The following is a 27,169-nucleotide window of genomic DNA, read 5'->3' as shown; positions in this document are numbered from 1 at the left end:
CAGGCCACACATCAAAAGAGCAGTCTCTGCGCTCCGCGGATTTCTACTGCCCCAGAACAGTGAGTGGAATGAGGGTCAGTGAAATGCTACAACTAATCCACACCCTTCTGTAATCTTCCTGCAGTGAGAAGAGAGACCGTGAACCACCCCCTGCAGGAGAAACAAACCTCTGAGATGGGTTAAGACTTAAAAACCCACCACTAGGACGTTTACCACTTAATCTTACATAGGCAGGTCAAAATTTTAATATAAATTACTTTTTCCAACACATAGCTTATGCATTCTTGGCTCCTTTTTGTGGAGGATTCTCAAATTGATATCTAAAGACTTACATATGATATATTACTGTTACATGGTCTAATGACTAAGAAAATTTCTCTGGTAACCAAAGCTGGCACCATATATGGTAGTGTTCTTGGCATATACTCTACATGCCTCCGGCCACTTCCACATTCTTTCTATTCAGCTAATTATAGCTCGGTAGCCACTGGCGAAGGACGGTGAAGACCCTGTCATTTCTGCAGAATAGAAAGGCAAGGCTAGTTACTGCAATTCAGCCAAACAAAAAGAAAAGAAACGATACACCAGCCCCTTCCACAGGGGAGGTACTGCACCTCTGCAAAGTCGAACTGGTTCACTGCAGCCGAGCAACAGAACCACCACGGAAGCAAGAAAACAAGTTGGTCTAAAGAGGAACTGTACACGGTACGAAAACGAACAAGTCACAGCAGTTAACTGAGCGCTGCAACCTGAATTTTCAGTGCTGCCTCAAAGTTGGAAACTGAAAGTTTCTGCAAACCTAACACCAGCTTCACGGCGCCCTTACTAAAACGGTGTAGGGATTTGTTCTCCGCAGCAAAGAAATCAACACTCAAAACACATAGGTCAATACAGCAGGACATTATTGAAAACAGCTGCCTTGTGGTACAAAATACAGTACGAGTATATACAGATGTCATTAAAACATCAAAAATACTATTGCTCCCATACAATTTAGGAAACATTCTTTGCGACGGAGAAAGTTTTTTTAAAAAAAGGAAAAGCTTTAAAAAAAAATCTGTTTAAAAAGTCTACTGTGGAGGATGAGAGTAGAGAAATAGTCTGAAAAGGGCACCAGTTTGTGGCTCGTCCACTTTTTTTTTTTTTTAAAAAAACCTAAGATCAACAGTATTCTGAATCATAGTCTAATTTTTTTAAAAAAAGCCTAATTTTATGTACAGTTCTTTCCCTCCCTCTCGGCCACGATGCATGAAGATGACCTTTTTGTAGATTACTTATTTCCCAATAAATACAAAAAGATTGTATAGATTGAATAATACCAAACTCAGATAATAAAAGGGTATGCAATAAATTAAATGGCAGCTCAGATAAAGGGCAGGCATGCAGTTAAAAAAAAAAAAACAAAAACAAAAACACAAAACTAAGATTGTGGAGGTGGGGTTACTTGCCTCCTGGTTGAGAAGGTGTCGCACAAAGAATACCTACAAACTTTGGAAAGAACGTTAGCTCCCGTTCAATTCAAAGTCGCCTAGGTCTGTGACACTTCTAGGAATACCTTGGTGATGGGGTGGGATTAACTTGATTAGTAAAAATCATTTCTACTGAAAATCCGTTTAAAATATAGAAGAGGCGATCCTTGAAAACCCCAACTTTTATTCTTGAAAAACAGCTGGATAAACTGGCGAAAGCCAGTTTGTTGAAATTTCAAGATGGTATAAAAATGCTTCCAGGACACAGTCAGCATTTGTACGTTCCCTTCATCTCCATCCCGATGGATTTCACCCTCTAAAGGGCGTGCTGCTCCAATCACTCAACCATCATTTGCCAACTTTGATCGGGAGGTACTGAAACAATGGATCGAGTTCTTAAAAATTTACTTTAAAAGAATAGATGATGCTGGAATTCTGGACCTGAGGATCTTTAGTATGTGAACAAATCCACAGACGGAACTGAAGGTAGGTGAAGACTTCAGTTTTGGTTATTTCCAACTTTTCTGTGAGGACGTATATTCCATTAAAGCTCAGGCTTGTAGCCACAGTTCCTTTTGTAGGTATCTTCAAGTTTAACGGTTGAAAATCCAGCCAACCAGTGGCCCAAAGAGCCGAATTAGCCAGCTCAGGCGGAACAGCCACAGGGACCTGGCTCTCATTCACCCCTACGCCATCTCTTGGTAATGACTAGAGACCGGGGGAAGGACTTTAGTGAGCAGCAACTAATCCACTCAAACAGTCCTCCTTGTGCTTGATGCCGGATTTCTTCCCGTGCCTACCTCAGCAACCCCCAATGTAAAACGGCTCTTAGCTCTGAAAAAAACTTGGCCAACTTCCAAAATCCTTTAGTAACAGCTTCTAGTTGAAGGATTGACATCTGAATCCACTTGCAACCAGGAAAACAATGCCACAAAGAGACACGGACACTGGTCCAGGTTCCACGCAAAACCATTTTAGACAAAATGGACCCAATTTGTTTCTATATTCCCCGGTGGCTTCTTGAATTCTCATTCTGCCCTGTCCATGATTATTTTAAAGTCGCACTCCTTTTCATGAAACCTGTACCCTCAGAACAGGGCAAGGGCCAAGGCCTCTCTCTTCTCAAGAATTCCACGAAGACCTAGATCCCCATATGCTGATTTCAATGGAGGTGAAGAGACCGACCCCACAACAGTGAGGTCGGCAGAGATCGTCAGGCCAGGACACCCAGGTAGAACACAAATGCAGCGGTCATGGATGCGTCTGGGGGACTCGAGTGTTCCCCGGCCCCCGGGCACGCAAGGATCTGCCCCCCTGCAGGGCTACCCTGGAGGGGTCACAGACCCCAGCTGGAAACTATGGAAACAGACGGTTTTGCTCAGGTTGTCTCCTCTTTGCAGGCTGCTGTCAGTTCCTTGGAACTTTGCTGCTTTTCTCGAATTGTCTGCGACTGTTCTTTTGTGGTTACTTCTCTCAATGAACTGTATTCTCTCTTAACTTTGCGTTCTCCCGACGGGGCCTCCATGCCCCGCCTCCACTAGCTCCCCGGGGATGAGCAGGAAGGGGGCTCTCCAGCCAAGGGGACGGGGGCGGGCGGGCGGGCGGGCGGGGCGGGGGCCCATCGGGGAAACGGCGCGCTTCAATCCTCGTCCACCTCCTCGCCCTCCGACTCGTCCCCGCCGCGTCGCTCGTACAGCTTATCCCTCTGCCGCTCCTGAATCTCCTTCATCTCGTCCGCGTACCGGCAAAAGGCGCCCCCGAACTTGCCCCAGGCTTTGAAGGGCACGGTGATGGCGTTGCGGTAGGACGGCTTCACCTCACTGACGCGCAGAAACACGCCGTACTTGTTGCAGCCCACGTCGAAGAAGAAGCGCTTGGAGTCCACGGTGATGGAGGTGCCTTCCGGGAGCTCGCCGTACAGGCCGCCGCCCGCGCCCCCCGCGCCGCCGCCCGCGCCGCCCGCCAGCTCGTCGTCGTCGCCGCCGTAGTCGTCGATGAGCTTTGCCAGCGCGTCCCGGAACTCGATGAGGCCCTGCGCGGGCAGCGCGATGGTCTGGCCGCTCTGCAGGCCGCCGGGCCCGGGGCCGCCACCGCCGCGGTTGACCGTCTGGCGGATGCGCAGGAAGCGGCCGCGCTGGTTCTCCTTGAGGTCCAGGTAGTACTTGCGGTTCTCGCGCACCAGGAACTCGCTCTTGAGCGCGCGCCGCGGCCCGCCGCCGTCCTCGGCGCCCGCCGCCGCCGCCGCCACCTGCTCGGGGCTGCTGGGGCCCAGCTGCGCGTAGTGCTCGATGAAGTCGCCCAGGTAGTCGCGGAACTCGGCGGCCACCGCCATGGACAGCGTCAGGCGGCTCTTGGAGCCCCCCGCGCCCACCTCGGCGATCTTCAGGAAGCGGCCCTTAGCGTTCTGCTTCACGTCCAGGTAGAAGCGCTTGTTCTGGATGTCCAGCCGCTTCGAGGCCAGCTCCTGCGTCTCCTGCTCGCCTCCGCGGACCGCGGGCTGGAAGCCGCCGGGCCCGCCGCCGCCGCGTTCGCTGCCGCTGTCGCCGTCCGCCATCTTCTCGGCCGCCGCGCTTCGGCCGCCGCCGCGCTTCGGCCGCCGCCGCCGCCGCCCGCCGCGCTCGCGCCCGCCCTCCGCCCTGCGGCTCGCTCTCCGGGGCCCCCAGCCTCGCCCGCCGGCCGCTCACGCGCTCCCGCCGCTCATCGCCGGCCTCCGCCGCCGCCGCCGCCCCCCATCGCCCCGCGCTCCGCCCCGCCACTTCCGCCCGGCTCCCGCCGGCTTCCGGCGCGCGCCCCCTGACGCCACCCGCTCCGCCCACACGTCCTGGCGGCCGGAAGCGCCGCGCGCCGCGGCGGCGGCCGCGCGTAGGACAGTGACGTCGCGGCGCGCGGCGCTCTGGGAAGGGGAGAGCGTCTCGGGACGGGAACGGCGCGGGGGGGCGAGGGGCGGAGACGGTGTGCGTCCCGTTTGCGGTCGCGGGTGTCCTGGGTGTCACACCCGTCGAGATGAGTGCACTTCCTTGTAGGAACAGCGGTTACGATTGTGGTTACTTCTAAATGGAGAGGCATTAAAAGAGGGAGGATGCCGGGGAAATCTGCGCTCAGAACGGAGCCGATCCGGTAGCGTTGCTGGGCAACGGCCCGGGAGCGGCGGGCGCTCCGCGTCACGTGGGTGCGGTGACGTCATCACCGCGGGCCGGAGGGGAGGAGGAGTGCGGGGTGCGGGATGGGAACGGGGGCGGCGCAGCTTCCGTCCGCCAGTCTCGGAGCGCGGGCCGCTCCGGCCCGGCGGAAAGCGTCGGCCCGGGCAGGACGCGGGCCTCTCCGGGCGCCGCACCCCGTTTGGCCTTCGTGAAAGGTGCCCCCGCGGCCCGGCTCGGCTCAGCTCGGGAAGAGCTCGCCGTCCCTCTGCTCCTTGCTCATCAGCCTGGTTCTGACCAGCCCGGTTCTGCCGAGTCGGATCTCGGGCTTTGGTTTTGAGCCTAGGATCTTTCCCCTTTCATATATTTGATGATCACGTATTTTTCAGACTTTTTAGTTTGTTTTCTTAAACGTACGTGATTACATGATGTTTTACGTTTAATTCTCGTTTGTAACATATTTGGGTGCATACTGTGAAGCAGAGAATCTAAAAAATTTCCGTCAAATGGCCAATTGTCCCGGTACTATTTTTGAACAAGGACAGATCTTGACAGGTGGAGATGGATGTAGATTATTTTGGGCAGAGGGAACATATGTTCCCAGATGGCAAGAAGTCTGGTTTGGCTGGAGCCCAGGGTCTGCGAGGAGAGGGTGATGAACATCACAGCGAGAGGGCCTTGACCTCTAGGCAGGGGCTTGGCCTTGGGGGTGGGCAGAGCTGTGTGAGCAGGAGTGTGACATGTATGTCTGCTCTGTAGTTGGAGGAGGTGACTCATGGCACAGGACAGCCTGGCGGGGTCCATTAGGAGGCAGCAGCTGTGTTGCAGACCCAAGCAAGCAGGGACTGGATGTGGCTGGTGGAGAGGGAGGGAGCTGTGGGGCCTTTGGGGCAAGAGAAGCATCAAGATTTAAAAACCGGATGTGGGGGCAGGCAGGAGGAGTCCGCGTTAATGTTAGAGTGCCCAAGGCTGCTGGGGAGGACCAGCTCCGGAGATGACAGGGAGCACTGAGCAGAGACCTCCGGGGTCCCAGTCTGCCGATGTTCGGTGCTCCTCCCCCATGCAACTCACAGAGAATGGTGCACAATGGGTTGAGCTTTGGTGCATTTTTGGAATATCACATTCTTTTCCCAGAAGTTTATTTCTTCTCAGCGGCCTTAAGCACCTGCTGTGACTGCCTTTTGGCAAATCCAGCACAGATGAGAGCGGGTCCAAGTGGGGCGGTGTGTTAAATTTGAGGAGCTGGCTGGCTGCCCAAGGGGAGACATGTAGGCAGCTGTGGGACCCAGACAAGCTAAGTCGAGGAGAGGGGCAGCAGGGTTGGGAACCACAGGCAGACAGTGTGGATCTGACCTTAGTTCCCAGGAGGCAGTGTAGAGAGATCAGGGACAGGCAGACAAGATGGGGCGACAAAGACTGAGGAGTTGGTGTTACAGTTCATACTGAGCCTGCATGTCCACTGCCCGCAAGTCCTGAGCATGGGCAAAAATCACACAGCTCTAAGAGGTTGAGCAGAGATCCCTGCTCACTCGCGGATCTAAATTCGCTCTCTTACGCTGCCATTTGGGGGGAGTGTGGAAGCCAGATGTCCCAGTGCTATGGAGTAAATGTGGGTGGGGAAGGACGACACCCGGCAAAGGGAGGTGTCTGCCTGCCTTCCAGAGGCCTGAGCCAGCTCCGGGGCTGGGAAGCAGGGAGAGGAGTGGTCATTCAGTGAGGGCCTGCAGTGGCCAGGAGATGGGCAAAGAAGGAAGGGCACGGCCCTGGCAGGTGAGCAGGGAGAGTGGACGAGAGACGGGAGCTTCTGGTGGGGAGGAGAGAAGATGGGGCTTTCCACCAAAGGCTGCATCTGCTCCAGGGCCCGAGTGAGGCCGCCTGTTGCGGAGGAGGCTTGGGCGCGACTAGAATCCCCCTGAGCAGCTGGTCCGGCCGAGGCTGGGGCAGAAGCACGCTGCTTCCTGCAGCCACTGACCAGCTGGTGCCGGGCAGGAGGCGCAGATGGCGGTGGGCCTTGCCAGGGCTGGGGAAACACGTGAGGGACTGGGGTCCGTGGCCTCAGATGACCAGCCCTTCTCCCAGCTCCTGTACCGCCCCCCGCCCGATATTGTTCCTATTAAGCTTAAAATTGAAACAGAACTGTTCAAGAGTAGCACTCTTGACCCACATCCCCCAAAGGTCAATATTTTAGCACATTTCTTTTCTCTCTCTCTCCTTTTTCTTCCCCCAGAACCATTTGAGAATGAGCTGCAGACATGATGCCCTGGTGTTGAGGGGTGCCCCCATTGCGGGCGCTGGCACCCAGACTCCCGGCCGGCACCCCGTGTGCAGATGCATCTCAGCGTGACGCTCTGGTCACGATTTCCAGCTGGCGTGCGTCGGAACCTCCAGTGACACCTTCTTGGTTTGTTGTTGGTGCACAAGCTACAGAGATGGCCTCATCCGGGCCTGACGGAAGGCCCACACCTGCTGTCATTCCGGGGAGTTTTGTCTCCTGTGAGGTGGAAAATCAGTCCTCGCTCGGGGGTTGAGTTCCAGGCACAGTGTCTAGTCTTGGGGCTTATCAATCAGTGCACTAGCTCTCCAGGACTTGTAGCTGCTCTTGGCCTTAAAATACAGCTCTGGGGCACCCCAGGGGCTGGGACGCCGCTGTACGCACACTCGTCAGGCCCTGTGGATCCTGAGCACTGCCACGCGGCCTCGGGAGCCCAGGGAAGGTGTGTGTCCCTCCTGGGAACACTCCAGCCTCACTGCCCAGCACTTGGTCATGGTGAGCGGCTTCACTCCAGCTTCGCAGCCGCCAGTGTGCAGACCGCAAGCTCCAGAGCGGCTTTGCCCTCCCTTGCTCGTGTTAGTCCTGGTTGTGTGCGGATGTTTCCCACAGGCTCCCTGTTCTGTAAAGATGTGGTGTTGAATTGAGAGCACACGTGCATCAAACCCAGAAATACTTTTGCCTTTGGGGGAAATTGTTTGTTGGACGAGAGAGATGAAACCCTCAACAGAGCAACCTTAAAAGGAACAGGATCCCAGGGCACCTGGCTGTCTTGGTCGAGCATGTGACTCTTGGTCTCAAGAGTTGTGAGTTCAAGCCCCACGCACATTGGCCCTGGAGCCTACTTAAAAAAATAAAATAAGAACTGGGGCGCCTGGTGGCTCAGTGGGTTAAGCATCCGACTCTTGATTTCAGCTCAGGTCTTGATCTCAGGGTCGTGAGTTCAAGCCCTATATTGGGCTCCACGCTGGTCGTAGAGCCTACTTAAAAAATTAAATGATGGGGCGCCTGGGTGGCTCAGAGGGTTAAGTGTCTGCCTTCAGCTCGGGTCGTGATCCCAGGGTCCTGGGATCGAGCCCCACATCGGGCTCCTGGCTCAGCGGGGAGCCTGCTTCTCCCTCTCCCTCTGCCTCTCTCCCTGCTCATGCTCTCTCTCTCTCTATCTCTGTGTCTCAAATGAATAAATAAAAAATCTTTAAAAAAAATTAAATGAAATTAAAAATAAGTCCTTAAAAAAAAAGGGAACAGGATCCCTAGAAATAGAACAGTCAGAATTGTATTAGCTGGTTATTCATAAGCAGGTCTGAGGAGGCCATAACTAGGGTCACTCGTGCCTTGAACAGAGGGCAGCCTCTCCTGGGGGACAGCAGGGTGTGAGGAGCCCCCTCCCAGCTGCTTGGGGACACGTTTGCCCTTTCCCAGTGACCCTGCGTCACTTGAGGTCTTTCCACAGAGCTGGACAGCAGCCCTCTTTTCTGGCTGGTCATTCCATCCAGACAATCGTAGGGTTTTGCTCTCACCCCAGAGCTTCCTGAGGATTTTGCCTCTGCCTCCCTTGTACCTTCCAGAAGACCTTCTGGCTCAGCACGGGGCCCCTGCCTGGTGAGTCCGTCTGCCCTTCGCTCAGCCAGACGAGGGCCTCCCTCAGGCTGGTGATGCCCAAGCCTCTGCTGCACACAGAGCAAGGCCGCGTGATCGAGGGACAACAGGGTGGAGATTGAGACAAGCCCTGTGACCCTGGGTTCCAGGCCGAGATACCCGTTCGAGCTCAGGGCTTTATTGCATAAGTGAGTTCATGCGCTCGCACGCTCACGCAGACAGATGCGGAAGCATGGGCACGCAGACACGCAGATGTGAGCGTGTGTGTCACGCGGGTTTCCTAGAAGCGGCGGGCACACTCAGCATCAGATCTTGGTTTCTTAGTTCTGTCCTCTGTTGCTCCGAGAAACGCCTGGCTCCAGGACGGGGGGAGAGACGGCGAGTATCTTGTATCGGCAAGTGCTCAGAACGCGAGGGGGACACGTCAAAAGGTCACTCGTGCTGGCTGGGTCTGGGGCAACGTAAGCATCAGATAATGGCAGCAACAGAGCGTGAGCCATTGACTAATGACTAAGATCAGAATCCCGTATGTACCTCCCGAGGCGAATAAACGAATGCGAGAAAGGAAAGCCCTCCCGTGCAGTGGAAAGGCCAGTAATAAGGAAGAAAAGACGAAATGTGAGAAACATTTAGTGGCCGGCATAGTGACGATGGAGTAAAAACATCCCCGGTGGATGTTGACACCAGCGGATGAGCGTTTGCTGAGCGAAGCGAGTGTTTGCCTCGTCCCAGCCAGGTCCCCGCGGGACACCCCTCACAGCCCTCCCGCCCTGGTGCCCTTGCAGGATCCCCCACAAGAATGCCCATCAGATAACTGTGCTGTGTAAGTTTCTTGACTTAGACCGTTGAACAGTGGCTGTAGCAGAGACTGTCCTTGTTTTGAGGAAATTTACACTGGAAGGTACAAAGAATGTCGCGGCTGCAGTTTGGGCTCCGACCCCGAAGCGGAAACACGTGCCCGTGGGCAGAGTGACGAGCAGCGGGGACAATGTCAGTGCGGGACAGTGGGCCGGGCACATGTAGGGCCCCTTTGCTAGAGCTCTGCAGTTCTATCCGAATAAAGAGTAAAAAAAAGTTCAAGTTGTCAACTGTTTAAGATTTTTTTTATTTGAGAGCACAAGCAGGGGGAGCAACAGAGGGAGAGGGAGAAGCAGACTCCCTGCGGAGCAGGGAGCCCTACTCGGGGTTCTATCCCAGGACCCTGGGATCATGACCTGAGCTAAAGGCAGACGCTTCACCCACTGAGCCACCCAGGCGCCCTGAGTTTTATTACAATAGTATTAACGAACAAATGAATGATAAAAAGAGCCTGGTACATGAACTAATGTTAAGAATACGCGATAAACCAAAGATCTTGATCAATCTAATTCTGTGCATAAAACGAAAGTGCTACACATCAGTAGGTAGAGAATAATCTTCGTTTACAACAGGAATCTATGTGCACACACACAGAGGTGTGTGAATTTGCATGTTAAAATTTGTGTAGGTGGGACACCCGGGCGGCTCAGTTGGTTAAGCGTCTGCCTTCGGCTCAGGTCACGATCCCAGGGTCCTGGGATCGAGCCCCGCAACAGGTTCCCTGCTCGGCGGGAGGCCTGCTTCTCCCTCTCCCGCTCCCCCTGCTTGTGTTCCCTCTCTCACTGTGTCTCTGTCTGTCAAATAAATAAAATCTTTAAAAAATAAATAAAACATCCTTTGTTGCTGAAGTAAGCTAATTATCATCTGAGCTTTCAGTGAATCCTCATCACTGACCAGAGATCACCGTAATGGATAAAATAGTAATGACAGCATGAAATCTTAGGCGAATCACCAAAATGGGATGCAGACATGAAATGAGCAAATGCTGCTGGAAAAAATGGTGCCCATAGACGTGCTCGACCCAGGTTTGCCATAAATCTAAAATTTGTTAAAAAAAAAAAAAGACACCATCTGTGAAATGCAATAAAATTGTGCCTCTGTGTATGTGTATATATATACAGAACGTGGGAGAGCCAGGGAGACAGATTTATTTTAAGGAATTTCTCATACTGTTGTGGGCACTGGCGGCAGCTGGAGACGCAGTGAGGAGCTGAGGTTGCATCTCAAGTCCGATGGCTGCCTGGAGGCAGAATCCCCTCCTCCCCTGGGAGGACCGCAGTCTTTTCCTCTTCAGGCCTTCAACTGATTGGACGAGGCCCACCCACATTATCGAGGGCGATCTGCTTTAATCACAGCCCACTGCTGTAAATGTTGATCTCACCTAAACCAGACCCTCACCCTGACATCTGGATTGGTGTTTGGCCAAATATCTGGGTGCCGGAGCCCAGCCAAGCTTTTGACTCCCCATCACGGTGTGAAGACACACACCCTTTGTCTGGCCAGAGCGAACTGTGTTCACTGCTGCATAATACACTGTGGGGAAATGCCACCAGCCTGCGGTGTCAGGGTCATGGTTGCTGTTACCAACAGGCCAGGGGACTCTGGAACTTGCTTTGCGGGGCACACGCGTGGGGCTTGGCTTAGGTGAACACCCAGGAGCCGTTTCCCGAGCTGTTGGGCCCGTGAGTGAGCCCGTTCATGCTTGCTGTTGGGGAACGGCCTGTTGGCTCTCACCCGCGTTTCGGGGAGACGGGGGGCTCTGTGCGTGTCCTCAGTGAAACCACACTGGTGGCAGCTATCTGCGTCTGCAGCTCGTCGTTCCCTTTCTTCAGGGCGTTCTTGTGTGCTGGTTCACCAGCCTGCCGTGTGCCCCCGGCTGTCAGCCCGACCCCGCGCCCCAGGCCAGCAGCCGTCGTGTTCTGACGCATCGGTCCAGGGTGAGGGCCCCCCGTGGATTCTAACCGAGGGGGCCACTCGCGGGTGTCTGGAGGCTGCTGGGTTTGAGTGGGGCGTCAGGAAAGCACGAGTTTATCAGGCAGCACGAGGTAGTCCTAGCAGGGCGGACAGAGCAGGAGCAGAGGATGGGCCGGGGAAGCTGCCAGCCTTCCAAACACACTGCGCTGGGAGCTGAGGGCCGCCCCGCGCGGGGAAGTGGCCCGGGGCCCGCTCTGTGTGCGCAGCGCCTCGGCGTCTGGCCACCCTTGCCGTGGCCCCCTGGACAGCTCGCGGGCCTGGTGGCTGCCTTGGGTCCAACTGCGCCGTCCCCACAGCCCAGCCTCTGCTGTCACCTCCCCGGCCGCCCCCTGGGGGTCCCGGTGGCCCCCCACACCAGCCCGCGGGCATTGACGGCTCTCTGAGCTCAAACCGCTTTGCCCCGGGCTGGTCCTTCTGTCACATTCGGATGCCCTCACGTGCTCTGTGGCTCTAGCTGGCCATCCTGCCTCCGTCTCAGACTCCATGTGGCTGAGACCAGCCCCCAGCTCCCCCCAGGCCCAGCCCTGCTGTCCCCACTGTCGGAGGCTCGGCCACGCCATCTGCTCCCGAGGCACCTGCCATGGCTGAATTTACCCCAAAATGGAAGCCGACACCGAGGATCAGAGCCGTGTTCCAGAGCCTTGGATGTGCCCTCATTGCCAAAGCCTGGCCCTCTTCTGTCTTCAGCACAGAAGGGTAAACTCGCCCAGGTCCGGGGACCGTACTTTCCCTCTTGCTCTTTCCAATCAATTCGTATTTTCTCTCCTTGCCTGCCGGGGGAAGCAGCTAGATGTCACCCTCATGCCGCGCCCCGCTCCCCCCCCCCCAGGGGAGCTGCTTCTTTGTTTGAGCCACAAGTTTCAATTCAGGAGAGAAAGACAGTCTCTGTCAAGCATCATTGATTAAAACCCCACTAAAATATTGAAGGAAATTTAAAAATGGACAAATTTTGCACATAACCCTACTGCCCCCGTGCACTGATTTTCAGCATTTTCCTTTTTCAGGTTCCCTTCTAGTCCTGGCAAATCTCCCGTTTGGTTGTAATTAGCGTGTGGTTATATATAGCACACGGAGAACAAAACTGTTTCCTCCTGTCCCCCTGCTTCACCCTATTGCCGAACACGTCACCGTATTCTTATACCGTCCTCGTGATTAGGGACTTCAGCGAGCTCACGTAGCGCTCGTGTCCTGCGGTTGGAGATTCGGGTTGTTCACGGTTGTGGGTTTCGTACTTGGGACATCTGTGGGGCTGGGTCACCAGGGTCAAAGACAGCAGGCGGACATCCCCCTTCCCAAACTAACCCCCACGTGTGCGGGTTGTCTCTGAACCGGCTTCCCCGAAACTTGAGATCTTCGTTTTCCTCTAAATATGGATTTTGAGAGGTTGGAAACTATAACGTTAAGGGGGGAACACCGGATGGAGGCTCTCCAGTGCCCATGTCCCTGCCCCGCATCCTCCCAGATGGGGCTCCAGGCCCCTCCTCCTGCGTCTTGGGGGTCCACACGCTGGGCTCAGTGCCACGCGTGTCTGGAGGTTTAGCACCAGCCAGGGCCCCCAGCAGCTCCTGGGGAAGAGCCAGTGGCTCTGGGGCGCGGGGACAGTGGCTGGGGCTGCCCAGAGCCAGAGGGAGGGCCGGCCTCCCACGGGGTGCTGGAAGTGACCTTGGTCCGAAGGGCAGGATGTGTGGCCTGCATCATCCTCTGGGAGAGAGGCCGAGGAAGAGGCGCGTCCACGAATACATCCTGGGGAGGGCGGAGGCTGCAGACACAGAGGGGAGGCTGTGCATCAGTCGGCATAGTCGGCGTAGGCCGCCGACAAGAACACTCCAGACCAGGGCGGGGGCGGGGGCAGGGCTTAAACAATGGGAATTTACTCCTCATATCCTGGAGGCTGGAGGTGTGGCAGGGCCGGTCCCTCCCGAGGCCTCTCCTGGGCGTGCAGACGGCCCTCTCCTCCCCGGGTCCTCTCGTGGTCGTCCCTCCATGCGTGTCTCTGTCCTGATGTCCTCTTCTGATAAGGATGCCAGTCCTATGGGATTAGGGCCACCCTAGTGACCTCATTTTACCTCAATCACCTCCTTAAAGACCCCATCTCCAAACACAGTCCTACTCTGGGGTCCTGGGGGTAAGGGCTTCAACGTGTGGATTTAGGGGACACGGCTCATCACTGGCTGTAACTCTGGGAACTCGGTGCAGTTCTGAGCCCACATCTGCTGGGGCAGGAACTCCACTGTGTGCAGAACCCACTCAGCAGCCTCCCACTGGTCTGGAGCCACGGTCCCCACAGTGCAGAGTGTCAGAGCAGACCGAGGAAGACAAGACCCTGCACACAAAACAGAAAATAGATCAGTTGCACGTCTTCAAAATTAAAAACTTTTATGCACCAAAGGGCACTGTCCAGGGAAGGAAAAGACAGCTCACAGAATGAGAGAAAATATTTGCAAATCATGGGTCAGATATGGTATTAATATCCAGAGCATGTAAACAACTATAATTCAACACCAGAGAAACAGCCAACCCGATTCAAAAATGGGCAGAGGACTGGAACAGACATTTCTCCAAAGAAGACACACAAATGGCCAATGAGCGCATGAAAAGACGCTCGACATCACTGCTCATCAGGGAAAGCAGATCAAAACCTCACTGAGATGCCCCTTCACACCCGTCAGGATGGTCATTATAACGGGGGAAACTGGAACCATCCTGCACTGCTGGTGGGCACGTTCACTGGTGCGGCCGCCGTGGACAAGTGGCTGGGTCCACAAAGAGTTACCATGTGACCCAGCAATTCCACTCCGAGGTGCGTACCCCAAAACACTGAGGTATTTGCGCACCCACCTTCATATCATCATTAGGCACAACAGCCCAAGGGCGGAAGCAACCCAGTGTCCGTCGATGGATGAGTGGCTAAGCGCCAGTGGTCCATCCACTCTGTGGCCCCACTGCAGGGCCCACCCCACCGGAGAAAAGCCTCTGCCCACCACCGGCCCCTTCCCCTGGATGAGAGGGCCCGTGGCCCCTTCCGGCGCTGACATCAGCTGCGCTGGATTCCCTCGGTGACCGCAGGGCCTTGGCACCTCCCAGCAGGGAGCTCCAAGTCTGAGGGTGGCCTCAGGGAAGAGTCTCATCTCCTTTCCTGTCTCCCTAGGGTCTCAGGCAGAAAGAGGCTGTTTCCCCCAGTTGAAAAATGAGGGTCACCTTGACGCTAGTTTTGAGGACCCGGTGAGGTGTGTTGAACACAGCAGGCTCCCCATGGAGCCACCTGGGCTGAGCCCCAGGCCAGCACTCCGGGACCCACTACCAGCCCTAACCTCAGTTTCGCCCCCTGAAATGGACTTTACCCAGCTGACCTGGGCCTGCCTTGTCAGCGCTAGGCGCTCATCTGCGGATAGACCCCTTCCATTCCCCGGAGGAGCGCCACCTTGCCGGAAGCGATGTGTTCCTTGCTAATAATTTCCTTCTTTCTGCCCCCACTCAGCCCCTGAATACCTTCCCTTTCGTACAGCTCCTTGGAGCTCCTTCATAGTTGCAGGGTGGGATGCTGCCTGATTCATGAATCATTAAACGAAGTCGATTACATCCTCAAGCCCCCTTGACTGAATTTTTGTTAATTAGCAGGAGTGCGTCAAACAGCTCTGAAAATATCTGGAATAATTTCTCAGTCTGCACTTGGGGTCCAGTCCTCCGATAGGGCCCCAGGTGGTGGGCGTGGGAGGAGCGGGTACAGTATCACTTCTTCCCTCCAGCGGTGCCTTCAGCGAGGCCTCGTTAGGTCATCAGCGTTTACCAACAACCTGCTAAGTGTGGTTCGGGAAAGGTCCATGACGTTTAGCAGGGGAGCTCGGGGCGGGGGTGGGGGACTGCCGCCAGGAGTCTGGGCTGGACCGCCGGCCCCCCCAGGGCTGGGCTGTCGGGAGGTGAGGCCAGCAGCCTGTGTGGGTTGAGGAGGAAACCGAGAAGTTCGAGGGGGAGCAGTCAGCAGGGCATCCCGCCCGCCCCCTGGTGTCCTCGCGCAGCGCCGGTCCTCCCAGACGGGATCCGAGGCCAGGCCGCGGGGGGCCTCCGGGTTCATGCACGCGTCCCTCCCGAATTCTGTGCTGGGTGCCCGCGGCCTCCCCGACCAGCCACACGGCGCTGGGCGTCCAGACTGAGATGTGTGCTAAGTGGAAGACACACAGTGGGTGTCAAAGACAGCACACAAACCAGGTAAAGTGGGATGTTAACCATGTTCACGTTGGTCACCTGTTGAAATGATAGCATTTTGGATAAATTGTGTTGAATAAAACGTGATTAGAATCCACTCCACCTGTTTCTCTTCACCCCCTCTTTTTTTTGAAGATGCGGGGCTCCATCTCACGACCCTGAGATCACGACCTGAGCCGAAATCAAGAGTCGGACGCTGAACCGACTGCGCCCCCCAGGCACCCCTCTCTTCACCCTTCTAACGTGGCTGCTGGAAGGCTTACAATGCCACCCGTGGGTGGAATCCTGTCGCTGTCGGTCGCTGCTGTCCTGGACCATCGGCTCCAGGCTTTGGGGTTCCCAGGACAAGCAGGGTCCCCCAAGTCTGACTACCAGCCCTCCGCTTTGCTGAGTGAGCACCATTCCACTGAGGATGGGTGTCCTAACTCCAGAGAGACGGAGGCCATCGCCAGAACAGAGAGCCGAGAACCACTCCCGGCTGCCCGTGGATTCACTTCCTCGCTGACCCGTGGGCGCTGGCCGGGCCCAGGGCAGGGCGGGCTCTCGGAGGAGCCTCTCTTGTGAATGCCCCCACGTCTGGCCTCTCTTCCTGCTGCCCCCCGTCCTTGTGCCCTGCAGCCGTACTTGCAGGTGCCCTGCCAGGAGCCGTGGTCCCCGGGCAGCTGCAAGCAGAGCGGACACCCACGCAGCTTGAATCAGTCCCCAGGCCTGGGCCAGGGAGTCCGGTCACCGACCCTGGACCCCTGCAGCACAGATGTTTCCAGACCCACAGCCAGAGGCTTCCTCGCCGAGTTCCGGTCAAGGGTATGGTGCGGGCACACGAGACTTGTCCTTGTGGCAACACAAACCCCACTCAGAGCATCCACCTGACACGGGACAGAGGTGAGTCAAAGCAGCCAAACACCAGCCGTCATGTCGCCCAAAAGGCAGCTCCGTGGGGAGTCTGGGGCCTCAGTCAGCTAAGGGGTGAAGCGTCTGCCTTTGGCTCAGCTCATGATGTCAGGGTCCTGGGATCGACCCCGCATCGGGCTCCCTGCTCAGTGGGGCGCCTACTTCTCCCTCTGCCCTCCCCCTGCTCATGCTCTCTCTCTCTCTCCCTCTCTCCCTCTCAAATATATAAATAAAATCTTAAAAAAACACCAAAACTCGAAAGGCGGTCTCTCTCCCCCGTTTCCCTCCTCGCACGTCTATGTGCTTTCCAAAACTGTACTGAAACTCTAATAGTTCTATAACTACTTATTTTGTGTTGCTCAGGGGAGCATCTTCCAGCATCATTACATTGATTTCAACGGCGGTAAAGGCGGCTTCGTGTCCCTTGTCTGATCGCCTGTGGTATCCTGAACTCATGTTGGAACATTCTGAAGTTTTCCAAGGTTTTTTTTTTTTTTTAGATTTTATTTATTTATTTGAGAGAGAGAGAGTGCACGAGAGGGGGGAGGGTCAGAGGGAGAAGCAGACTCCCCACTGAGCCAGGAGCCTGATGCAGGACTTGCTCCGGGATCATGACCTGAGGCTAAGGCAGACGCTTAACCGACTGAGCCACCCACGCGCCCCCATAATGCTTTTAGAAGTTGACATAGGACAGTGCTTTTTATGAGTTGAGGGCAGGAAGATTTTCTTAGGTCACAGAAACAACCATAAAAGAAAAACCGATATGTCTGCATCCACCAAAATTTAACATGTCTCCTCATCGAACCACAGTCTGGGAGAAAACACTTGCAGAACACATGTCTGGCAGAGGCCTGGGACCCGGGACCTCTAAAGAGTCCTACCTCTTAATAATAAAAAGGCTAGCAGACCAGCTGAAAAATGGACAAAAGATGTGATGGAATCTGGGTGCCTGGGTGGCTCAGTTGGTTAAGCGACTGCCTTCGGCTCAGGTCATGATCCTGGAGTCCCGGGATCGAGTCCCGCATCGGGCTCCCTGCTCGGCGGGGAGTCTGCTTCTCCCTCTGACCCTCACCCTTCTCCTTCTCTCTCTGTCATTCTCTCTCTCTCTCTCAAAAAAAAAAAAAAAAAGATGTGATGGAATCCATCAGAAAAAGCCAAACAATACATGAATAAGAGAGATTAGGGTGGCCAGCTCATGCATGTGCGGCCACTGGAGACCACTTTGGGGAAAAGTCTGTCTTTTTTATTTTTTAATTTTATTTACTTATTTGAGAGAGAACGCACAAGCAGGGGGAGCGGCAGGCAGAGGGAGAAGCAGGCTCCCCGCTAAGCAAGGAGCCCGACGCAGGACTCAATTCCGGGACCCTGAGATCACAACCTGAGTCGAAGGCAGACACTTAACCGACTGAGCCACCCTGGTGCACCTTTTCTGCTGCTTCTTATCAAAGGACATGAACCTGCCGCTCGTCCCCTAGACACTCACCTGAGAAGCAAAGACCCGTTGACACAAATACTTGACCAGAGTTCATGGCAGCTTTATTCACAGTAGCCAAAAATGGATAACAGCCCAAATGTGGGTGGACAGGTGAACCTTGGTCCGTGCACACGGGGATGGCTTTGGGCACGTGGGGAGCAAACACAGATTTGCAACAACAGGGCCGAGTCTGCTGTGTGAGCCCACTTACCTGGTGTTCCCGAGCCAGCCAGACTCAGCTGTGGTGGGAGAGTGGGTGCCCGGCTGCAGGTGCACATGGCAGGAGCTTGAGGGACCATCCAGATGAATGGTGAATGGATGGTGACGGTGACGTCCACGATCTCGGTAGGATGGAGGGTTGGAGGATGTTATCTCCATAAAGAAGAAAGTCTGAAACCATAAGAGACTCTTAACTCCAGGGAACAAACTGAGGGTTGCTGGAGGGGAGAGGGGTGGAGGGATGGGGTAACTGGGTGGTGGGCATGAAGGAGGGCTCGTGCTGTAATGAGCACCGGGTATTCTATGCAACTGATGAATCACTGAACTCTACCTCTGAAACTAGTAATACACTCTATGTTAATTAATTGAATTTAAATTAAATTAAATTAAATTAAAGGGACACCTGGGTGGCTCGGTTGTTAAGCGTCTGCCTTCGGCTCAGGTCATGGTCCCAGGGTCCTGGGATCGAGCCTCGCATCGGGGTCCCTGCTCTGCGGGAAGCCTGCTCCTCCCTCTCCCACTCCCCCTGCTTGTGTTCTTGCTCTTGCTATCTCTCTCTCTGTCAAATAAATAAAATCTTTAAAAAAATATATATATATATAAATTAAATTTAATTTAAAAAAAAAAGAGGAAGAAAGTTTGTGAACGGATCCCAAGCTCAGTCAACGATGTGAGCGTGAGGCTACTGGGGAACGTGCCCCCTAGAGCAGTAAGTGAGGCGGGCTTTCCGCTGGGGGGATCCAGCAGGGCTGGTGCCCTCCAGGCGCGGTTCAAAGGCGTCCACATGAAATCCTGTCGGCTTTGCTGTAGGGTTGAGCATTTTCCCAGGGTGAGGGGCAGTGGGAGACCCACTGGATTCTAATGACAAACGAGTGAACATGACGGGATCCTGAGACGCCCATGGCAGGAGGCCAGGACCTCACTGCCCGTCGGAAGGGGGACACCCCCAGGGGGGTGGTCACTGGTGTGAGCGCCTCCCTGGCTCCCTCCTGGCCTGTGCCCACCCAGTAAGTGTGCTCAGAAATACCTGCTCATTCCTTTTTTTTTTTTTTTAAGATTTTATTTATTTATTTGACAGAGAGAGAGACAGCCAGAGAGGGAGCACAAGCAGGGGGAGTGGGAGAGGGAGAAGCAGGCTTCCCGCCGAGCAGGGAGCCCAATGCGGGGCTCGATCCCAGGACCACAGGATCATGACCAGAGCTGAAGGCGGACGCTTAACGGCTGAGCCACCCAGGTGCCCCCTACCTGCTCATTCCTGCTCAGGGCATCCTGTGTGTGCCACACGCAGGGATGCAGGTGAGCTATGGAAATGTGACATCCTCCCCGAGGGGAGTCTTTAGAAGTGGATGCTTCCGGTGGGCTGGCTTCCCTATGTCCTTGGAAGTCTAGCTGTGGGCTCCGTGCTAGGCAGCTTTGATGTTGCTGTGGGAGCCCCTGCAGGGACAACCCGGGCCCTCAGCCTCCACGCTCAGGGCTGGGGGTCTGCTGATGGCCTCGCACCCTGGCGGACTGGGCGTTGTGGCCGGACCAGGGCCTGGCGGTGACTGGGGTGAGGGGACTGTGGGGAACCACGAGGAGATGCAAGCAGCCTCTGGTTTCAACTCAGCTCAGTGCTGGGCAGAAGCAGGCAGCAGCCGCTTAGGAGCCCCAAGGCCACCTGCTGCCCCCCACCCCAGCCCTCATCGGAGAGAGGGTCTAACACAGGGGTTCTACTGCAAATTATTATTACCATCATTATTATTATTACTATTTGCAGGTTCCCAGAGGTGGAACCGGCCCGAGGTTGTTCGGGGATTGGATATTTGTTGTGTCTCTCGGCGGGGTGCTGCATCGAATTATAGTTTAATGTTTTATTACAGCGAAGCACTCATTGATTTTACTGAAATCTGTCATAGTTTAAAAGTTTTACAAGCATCATGTCTTGGCAGGCAACTGCCCTTGCAGTTAAAAATAGATTACTGTAAAAAATAAATTCCTGGATTGAGTCTAGGAATAACCAAGAAAACTTCATGATCTTGCTATAAAATATGTGACAGAATGGCTGGGATTCTGAATGTGGATGCCCTGCGGCAGCCTCCCCAGGAGCTCGGTGTGGCCCGGTCCACGGAGGCCACGGTGACGGCCCAGGGCAGCAAGCATCCGTGTGCTGATGGAGCTTTTCAGTACCCCGGTGACGGATGTGTGGACTTACGCGGAAGACAAATTGTCAAGAGCCACACACAGACCCGTACATACATGTGCACGTACACACACACACACGTGTGCACACGTCCACACTCTACCACCAGGCATCTGTGTCTCTGAGCTGTCTCTCGGTGCCCCACGGGTGTCTCTGTGAGATGTCTCTGCTCCTTGGCTGCCGTTCTGCGCCCCCCTCCCCCCCCCCGCAGCTGGCCTCGGGTCACGGTCAGGGTGGGCGTGCGGATCAGCCCTGCTTTGGGGAGGAACAGAGCCTGGCTGACAGTGGAGGACGGGCGGGGAGTTGTATGGTTCTGTCCTCCCTTGTTCGCTTGGAGATGTGCTGACTGCTTGCGGCCCGTCTCTCTTTCTGGGGACAGAGGAAAGGATGGTGCGTGGGAGCTGCTGCTGGGGCCACTGAGCCGGCCGCTCTGTGCCCGGGACCCTGAACTTCCTGCCGATTCTCCGACCCAATGACTGTTCTCCAGTTTGCTCAGCTCAGGGAAGATGTAAACAGAATGGATGGTCATGCTCACTCAAATGTGGTTTCTGGATTATTCTGACCTTTTGTAGCCCATGAAGGTGTTTTCCTGGGCGAGAGTAAAAGCCCGGCCTGCTGTTCATGCTCGCCAAGGCCAGAGCTGACCCGTGAGACGCTGGGCACCTGCTAGGCCCTCTGTCCCTGCCCCCGAGCCCCTGGGGGCATCCCTGCTGAGGACACTGGTGACGATTTTGGCCCGATGGTCTCACTGCAGCTCGCTCAGAGCCGTGCACTGGCCCTGCTCCATTTTACATGCCCAAGGCCTTGTGTGGGCTCCTGGGAGGGAAGGTGAGGCATGGCGCCTGGTGGCTCAAGGGCCCCGTAGGGGTGGGATGCAGGGCGCCTCCCCTGTGACCAAGACAGAGCTTCTAGAAGGTACCCCTGCATTCTCCAGGAGGGGCAGGGAGTGCTTCCTGGTGTGGGCAAAGCTCGGTCCCTGCAGGGGCCCAGGATCGGTGACATCTGTGCCCACCTCCAGGGCCGAAGACCCGTTGTCTGGCCGGAGCACTGGCCGTCCACTCCACGCTGCTGGGGAACGTTCTCCGTGAACAGGAGCTGGACCCCGCTGCTCTGGCTGGCAGGAGCACCTCGGTGACCGCCTGAGAAGGGCCCACGGCCCGCATACACCGTGGATACCTCTTGAGAAAAATGGTGCTCACACACGTCCACCTCCCCTCCTAGCAGACTCACGGGGCTGAACACCAGTTCACAGGCCACGGGGGAGCCCCAGGTCAGGCTCTCTCACCTAGAATCAGGTGCCAACTTTGGGCTGACAAGTGATGTCACCTAGTGTTTCAGACACACATTGAGGAGCCACCTCTGATATTCAGTACAACTCTGGTTTTTAGCCTGTGCACAAGATAAAAAAAATAAACCTTTGGGACGCCTGGGTGGCTCAGTCATTAAGCATCTGCCTTCAGCTCAGGTCATGATCCCAGGGTCCTGGGATCAAGTCTGGAGTAGGGCTCCCTGCTCAGCGGGAAGCCTGCTTTTCCTTCTCTCCCTGCTGCGCCCCCCCGCCCCCCCTCCACTCGTGCTCTCTCTCAAACAAACAAATAAATAAAGCTTTATTTTTTTACTTATAAAAAAGTGGCAGAACATCCAGAATATATAAAGAACTCCTACAACTCAATAATAAAAAGAACCAATTTAAAAGTGGGCAAAAACCTGGAGTCAACCTTTCTCCAAAGAGGATGTACATGTAATAAGCTCATGAAAAGTTGCCCAACATAGGTCATCAGGGAAACGAAAATCAGAACCTCAGCGAGCTATCACTGCACACTTTTTTTTTTTTAAGATTTTTATTTATTTATTTGAGGGCGAGAGAGCTGAGCTTGCACAGCAGAGGGAAAAGCAGACTCCCTGCTGAGCAGGGAACCTGATCCGGACTCGATCCCAGGACTCCTCCCCCAGGACCCCGGGATCATGACCTGAGACTAGGGCGGGCGCCCACCACCGCACACTTTCTAGCATGGCTATTAAGGCAAAGTGGACAGTGGCGCACCTGAGTGGCTCAGGCGGTTGAGCATCTGACTCTTGGTTTCGGCTCAGGTCCTGATCTCAGGGGTATGAGATCGAGCCCCACCTCAGGCTCTGTGCTCAGCGTGAACTCCGCTTAAGATTCTCTCTCCCTCTTCTCCTCCCTCCACTTGCATGCAAGTGCTCTCTCTCTCTCTGAAATGAATAAATAAATCCTTAAAAAAAAATGAAGTCGCAGCACTTGCTCTGATATGGTTGAAGTCTGAGTGAAGGAAGGCAGACAAAGGAGCTCATGGTTCCCTTTACGTGAAATGTCCAGAACAGGCCAAACTGCGGAGACAGAAAGTAGACGAGTGGTTGCCAGGGACTGGGGAAGGGGAGTGGGGGTGCTGCTAATGGGGACAAGCTTCTTTTGGGGCCGTGGAAAGTTCTCATATTAGATGACGCTGTTGGCCAATAGACGCAAACCACCGAATATACTAATGATACTAAAAAACACGGGATTGCATGTTAAAATGGTGAATTTTGTGGTGTGTGGATTATACTGCAAGAAGACACAGAAAACGGGCCAGCTGTGTGGTTCTGTTTCCTCATCTGCTCCGTGGACACAGCCTTGCCCATGCCGGACTTGCGGTGGCAGGGACAGCGAGGGGAGCCACCACCCGGGCTGCGTGTGGGAGGTCTCCTCTCCCCGCGTCCAGGATGAGGGTCACCCCTGTGTGCTGGACACCTCCCCCTAGCCCCTGTGGTCCCCAAGCTTCTGGAGGCTCATTCTGGATTTTTTAAAAAGACTTTATTTGTTTGACAGAGAGAGGCACAGCGAGAGGGAACACAAGCAGGGCGAGTGGGAGAGGGAGGAGCAGGCCTCCCGCCAAGCAGGGAGCCCGATGTGGGGCTCGATCCCAGGACGTTGGGATCATGACCTGAGCCGAAGGCAGACGCTTAACGACTGAGCCACCCAGGCGCCCTTAATTAAAAAAATATATATTTTTTATTTATTTTGAGAGAGCTAGCACACAAGTGAGAGAGCACAAGCAGGGGGAAGGGCAGAGGGAGAAGCAGGCTCCCCGCCGGGCAGGGAGCCCGGCATGGGGCTCGATCCCAGGACCCTGGGATCATGACCTGAGCCGAAGGCAGATACTTAATGACTGAGCCACCCAGGCACCCCTCGTTTTGTTGATAGGAAGCAGAGAGGAGGCTGGTGTCTGGGCTCATGGTTCTAGTGGGGAGAGCTGGGATCTGAGTCCTGGCCGTGGAGCTGGGGGTGGCTGCCTCGGGCCCTTGCCTCACCTCCTGGCAGGGAATGGCCACATCAGACCTGCCTGGAACTGGCAGGTTTGTTTTGTGGGTGCATTTCGTGGCCTTTCTGTGGGGAGTGTATGCTGTAGGTATGGAAACTTCACCTGAACACTTCCCACCCTCAGCAGGTCAGGACACAGGACCGCGAAGCCGGCCCCTTTCTGAGCAGAGGAGGAGTCTTCACCCAGCTCCTGGGCTCCTGGGCACTGGGCCCCTCCTGCCAACCCCTCTCCACGGGCCAAACCCCTCCTTTGTACACTTGGCATCCGCGATTATTCTGAGCTTGTTCTGAGAACTTCGCAGGACGCGGAGACGTCAGAACCCATGCAGGACCCTCGGTTGGACACAGATCGAGACAGAGATGTGGATTTTGTTTGGATAAAGGTTCCTACAAACCAACTGTAAAAGGGCATTTGGGGAAAACTGAGTATTGGCCACGTGTTGACATAAGGGAATTATTATGCGTTTTGTTTGATCATGACATTCGGCCCAGTAAGAAACGTTTCATTTTTCAGCATATGTATTGATATGTTTAGGGATGAAATGGCATGGTATGTATAATTAACCTTCAAAAATTTTAGGAAAAATTGAACCAAATGTGCCAAAATGTTCATCGTTCATAGTTTTGGATATACGGTTACTGTATTATTCTTAATAAATACATAATAACTTTTTTTTTTAAAGTTATCATTTAGGGGGGCGCCTGGGTGGCTCAGTCGTTAAGCGTCTGCCTTCAGCTCAGGTCATGATCCCAGAGTCCTGGGATCGAGCCCCACATCGGGCTCCCTGCTCAGTGGGAAGCCTGCTTCTCCCTCTCCCACTCCCCCTGCTTGTGTTCCTGCTCTCGCTATCTCTCTGTCAAATAAATACATAAAATCTTAAAAAAAAAAAAAAGTTATCATTTAGGGGCGCCTGGGTGGCTCAGTCAAACGTCTGCCTTCGGCTCAGGTTGTGATCCCGGGGTCCTGGGATCTAGCCCCGCATCAGGCTCCCTGCTCAGTGGGAGCCTGCTTCTCCCTCTGCCTCTCCCCCTGCTTGTGCACTCTCGCTCGCTCGCTCTCTCTAGCTTGCTCTCTCCCAAATAAATAAAATCTTAAAAAAAAAAAGTTATCATTTACAAGAGCACCAAAATCTGATGGTCCTAGGAATTAAACTGATAAAGACGTGCAGGACTATTATAGAGAAGATCATGAAACTTATGACAGCTCATTGGTTAGGCTTTGGGACACGGAGAGACACACAGACATGGGTCAGAAAGCTTAATTTTTGTTTTAATTATCTGCCTCTGTGTAAAAAAAAATCACGACTAAGCTTAGTGGCTTAAAACAACCACCATTTTTTTTTTTTTTATTCGAGATTCTATTCAAAACCTGCTGGTCCAGCTGGTGGGCTCCCCCCCATCCCCTCCAACCACTCTCTCTCTCTGTGTCTGTGTCTCCCCCTCTCTCCCCCGCGTGGCCTTCTTCCCACGACTCTCCCCCACTCTGCCTTCTTAAGGCTTGGGCCCAGAAGTGCCTCACCCCTTCTGATCAAAGTCACTCCCAGGGCCAGCCCAGACTCCGGGGAAGCCTGCATGGGCAAAGACATCCGCCAGAGGCCAGAGGGGGCTCATGAGCAGAGCTGGACTCGGACTGAGGCAGCAAGCGTTGAGGACACGGTCCCCTTCTAAAAGCCAGTGCCTCTGTTGGTGTGGGGCCTGTGAGCCTGAATCTGCCTAACCCAGCACACGAATGGCCCCAGGCAACTCACACAGCCTGTTTTCCCACCTGTCACAGTGCAAGATAAAGCTAACACTGACCCGGCAGGAAGAGGGCTGAGGTGTAATTTGCAAAGCGATTAATATATGACAAATACAAGGATTTGTAGAGTGATGTATAATGTTTGTGAAGAGACTGATGTGAGGTGAGGGTTGAATAAGGGGGTTCTAGCTCCTTCCTCTTCCTGGCCTCTCACTCAACTCCTCTGACGGGATCTCAGGATCCTACAGCCCCAGGAACCTGCCTGGCAGCCATGACAGTTCTCTCTGGACGTTGGAGAAACCCTGTTTGGCTCTGGGCCTTCAGAATGGAGTGTCCCCCAGCAGGGCAGGACCCCCAAATGTTGCCCAGTGAGGCTCCTCCCTCTGGGCTCCACAAAGCCCTGCCCTCAGCCAGGCAGCCAGGTAGCCGTGGAGAATCTGGAAAGGGAGCAGGCTGTGCTGACAGCCTCTGGCAAGCCACCTACTGCAAAGGGAATTTACAATGGGCCAGGAGCACCTGCTGTCTAGGGCAGCTTAGCATCTCCAGATCCGAGCGGACCTGAGCACCCTCTTCGAGAGAATGGCTGGCTTGTCCTGAGGCCCCCAGTGCCGGAGACAGACACTGGAGCGGGCTATGTGGGGGCCTCCAGGGGCCTCCAGGCTGGGCTCTGTGCAGGAGGAGGTGACTCCACCAAACCCCCTGGAGAGGGAAGTTGACAGTGACCAGGGGAAGCCTCAGGAGCTGTGAGCCCTTCAAGGGGTGGACACCTGCCAACCTCCCTCCACTTCATCAGGGCACAACCAGGCAAGGATGCCACCCAAATTTAGCGTGCCCCAGGAGGGAGGGAGCAGCTTTGAAAGCCAAGGGCCACCTATGGAGTGAGGAGAGTGAGTGGGGGTGCTAGGATGGGGCAGCGGGCAGGGCTGGGGCATTGCGAGGCAGAGGGTCTGGGGAGGGACACTGCTGGTGAGAGGGAGTGGAGCTGTGTCCACTCTGGCCTTCCTTTGGTTGGCTCCTGAGACCCCCCAGACACAAGGTCCTGTCCCAGACTGTGGGAGGTCCTGGCTCAGGAGTCCCAGAAGTAGGGTTCCTGGGGCCTGGGATGCCCACCCCCAGCAAGGACATAGCCAGCAGCTGGGACAGCGTCTGCCTCAGTGTGTGCTCAGCCAGAGCCCTGCCCGAGGGTGGCCCTGGGACCCCCAAGCTTCCCCAGTGGCCAAGGAGCCTTAGGGGAGGGAAATGGGCGGGGCGGGGGGAGACCTCAGCGTGGAAGGAACAGCCTGGGACATAAAGGGCACCGTTTCCTCTCGGACCGTGGGCTCCACAGCCAGCTGGTCCATAGACTGGGGCCCCGGGGGAATGCGGTCTTGCTGCCCCACCAGACTGGGCCCCCAGGCCTCCCCTCCTCCGCTTCGGGTGACCCCACAGGGGTCAGCAGAGGACGCGGGCGTGACATTTGCCAGGTTGCTGGCCGCTGTGCGGATGTCCACCCACAGGCACAAGTCTCGCAGGACACAGACGCAGAACCTTTTATTGCACAGCGCACGGGTGTCCGGCGCGGGGCTGGCGTGGAGGGCGGCCCGGGCGCGGCGGGACGGGTCAGCGGCTCGGCCAGAGGAGCGTGAAGGCACGGCGGCTGCAGCGGAAGTCCGGCTCTGGCTGCTCGGGCTTGGGCTCCACGGAGACGAGGCGCCGGGCGCCGCGCTGGCTCAGGGGGATGCAGTCGGAGACGCGGACCTCCAGGGCCCTTCCCTGCCTGAAGCGGGGGCGGGAGGGCGGTCAGGGGGCGGGGCCGGGGCCGGGAGGGAGGCCGGTCAGGGGGCGGGGCGGGGCGTCGGGG

The 27,169-nt window shown here is 55.4% G+C and overlaps 2 protein-coding genes and 1 long non-coding RNA gene across 3 annotated transcripts in view; 1 reads left to right on the top strand and 2 right to left on the bottom strand.

Annotated features, from left to right (window-relative positions):
• Nucleotides 1-1,636: 1,636 nt before the first annotated feature.
• On the bottom strand, nucleotides 1,637-4,032 carry PURB (purine rich element binding protein B). The gene has a single exon (XM_031031352.2). It carries the CDS (start codon nucleotides 4,021-4,023, stop codon nucleotides 3,109-3,111), a length of 915 nt encoding a protein of 304 aa, XP_030887212.2. The 5' UTR covers nucleotides 4,024-4,032; the 3' UTR covers nucleotides 1,637-3,108.
• Nucleotides 4,033-4,837: 805 nt separating this feature from the next.
• On the top strand, nucleotides 4,838-9,550 carry LOC145716634 (uncharacterized). The gene is made up of 2 exons (XR_014139459.1): nucleotides 4,838-5,019; nucleotides 6,834-9,550. It is a non-coding gene; the product is annotated as an uncharacterized LOC145716634 (long non-coding RNA).
• Nucleotides 9,551-26,834: 17,284 nt separating this feature from the next.
• MYO1G (myosin IG) overlaps nucleotides 26,835-27,169 on the bottom strand; it is a 13,417-nt gene continuing 13,082 nt past the window's right edge. The window contains exon 21 of the mRNA XM_081799722.1: nucleotides 26,835-27,109. Coding sequence (XP_081655848.1) covers nucleotides 26,929-27,109 — 181 coding nt within the window. The 3' untranslated portion in view covers nucleotides 26,835-26,928. The remainder of the gene's footprint in view (nucleotides 27,110-27,169) is intronic.

Source organism: Leptonychotes weddellii, chromosome 12, assembly GCF_054177405.1.
Source record: "Leptonychotes weddellii isolate Sample4059 chromosome 12, ASM5417740v2, whole genome shotgun sequence".
NCBI classification, from domain to species: Eukaryota; Metazoa; Chordata; class Mammalia; order Carnivora; family Phocidae; genus Leptonychotes; species Leptonychotes weddellii.
This window is presented reverse-complemented; position numbering and strand designations above follow the sequence as displayed.

Bases quoted from the DNA above. Each gene is read 5' to 3' on its own strand.
- PURB (XM_031031352.2), bottom strand. From the start codon at position 4,023: ATGGCGGACGGCGACAGCGGCAGCGAACGCGGCGGCGGCGGGCCCGGC.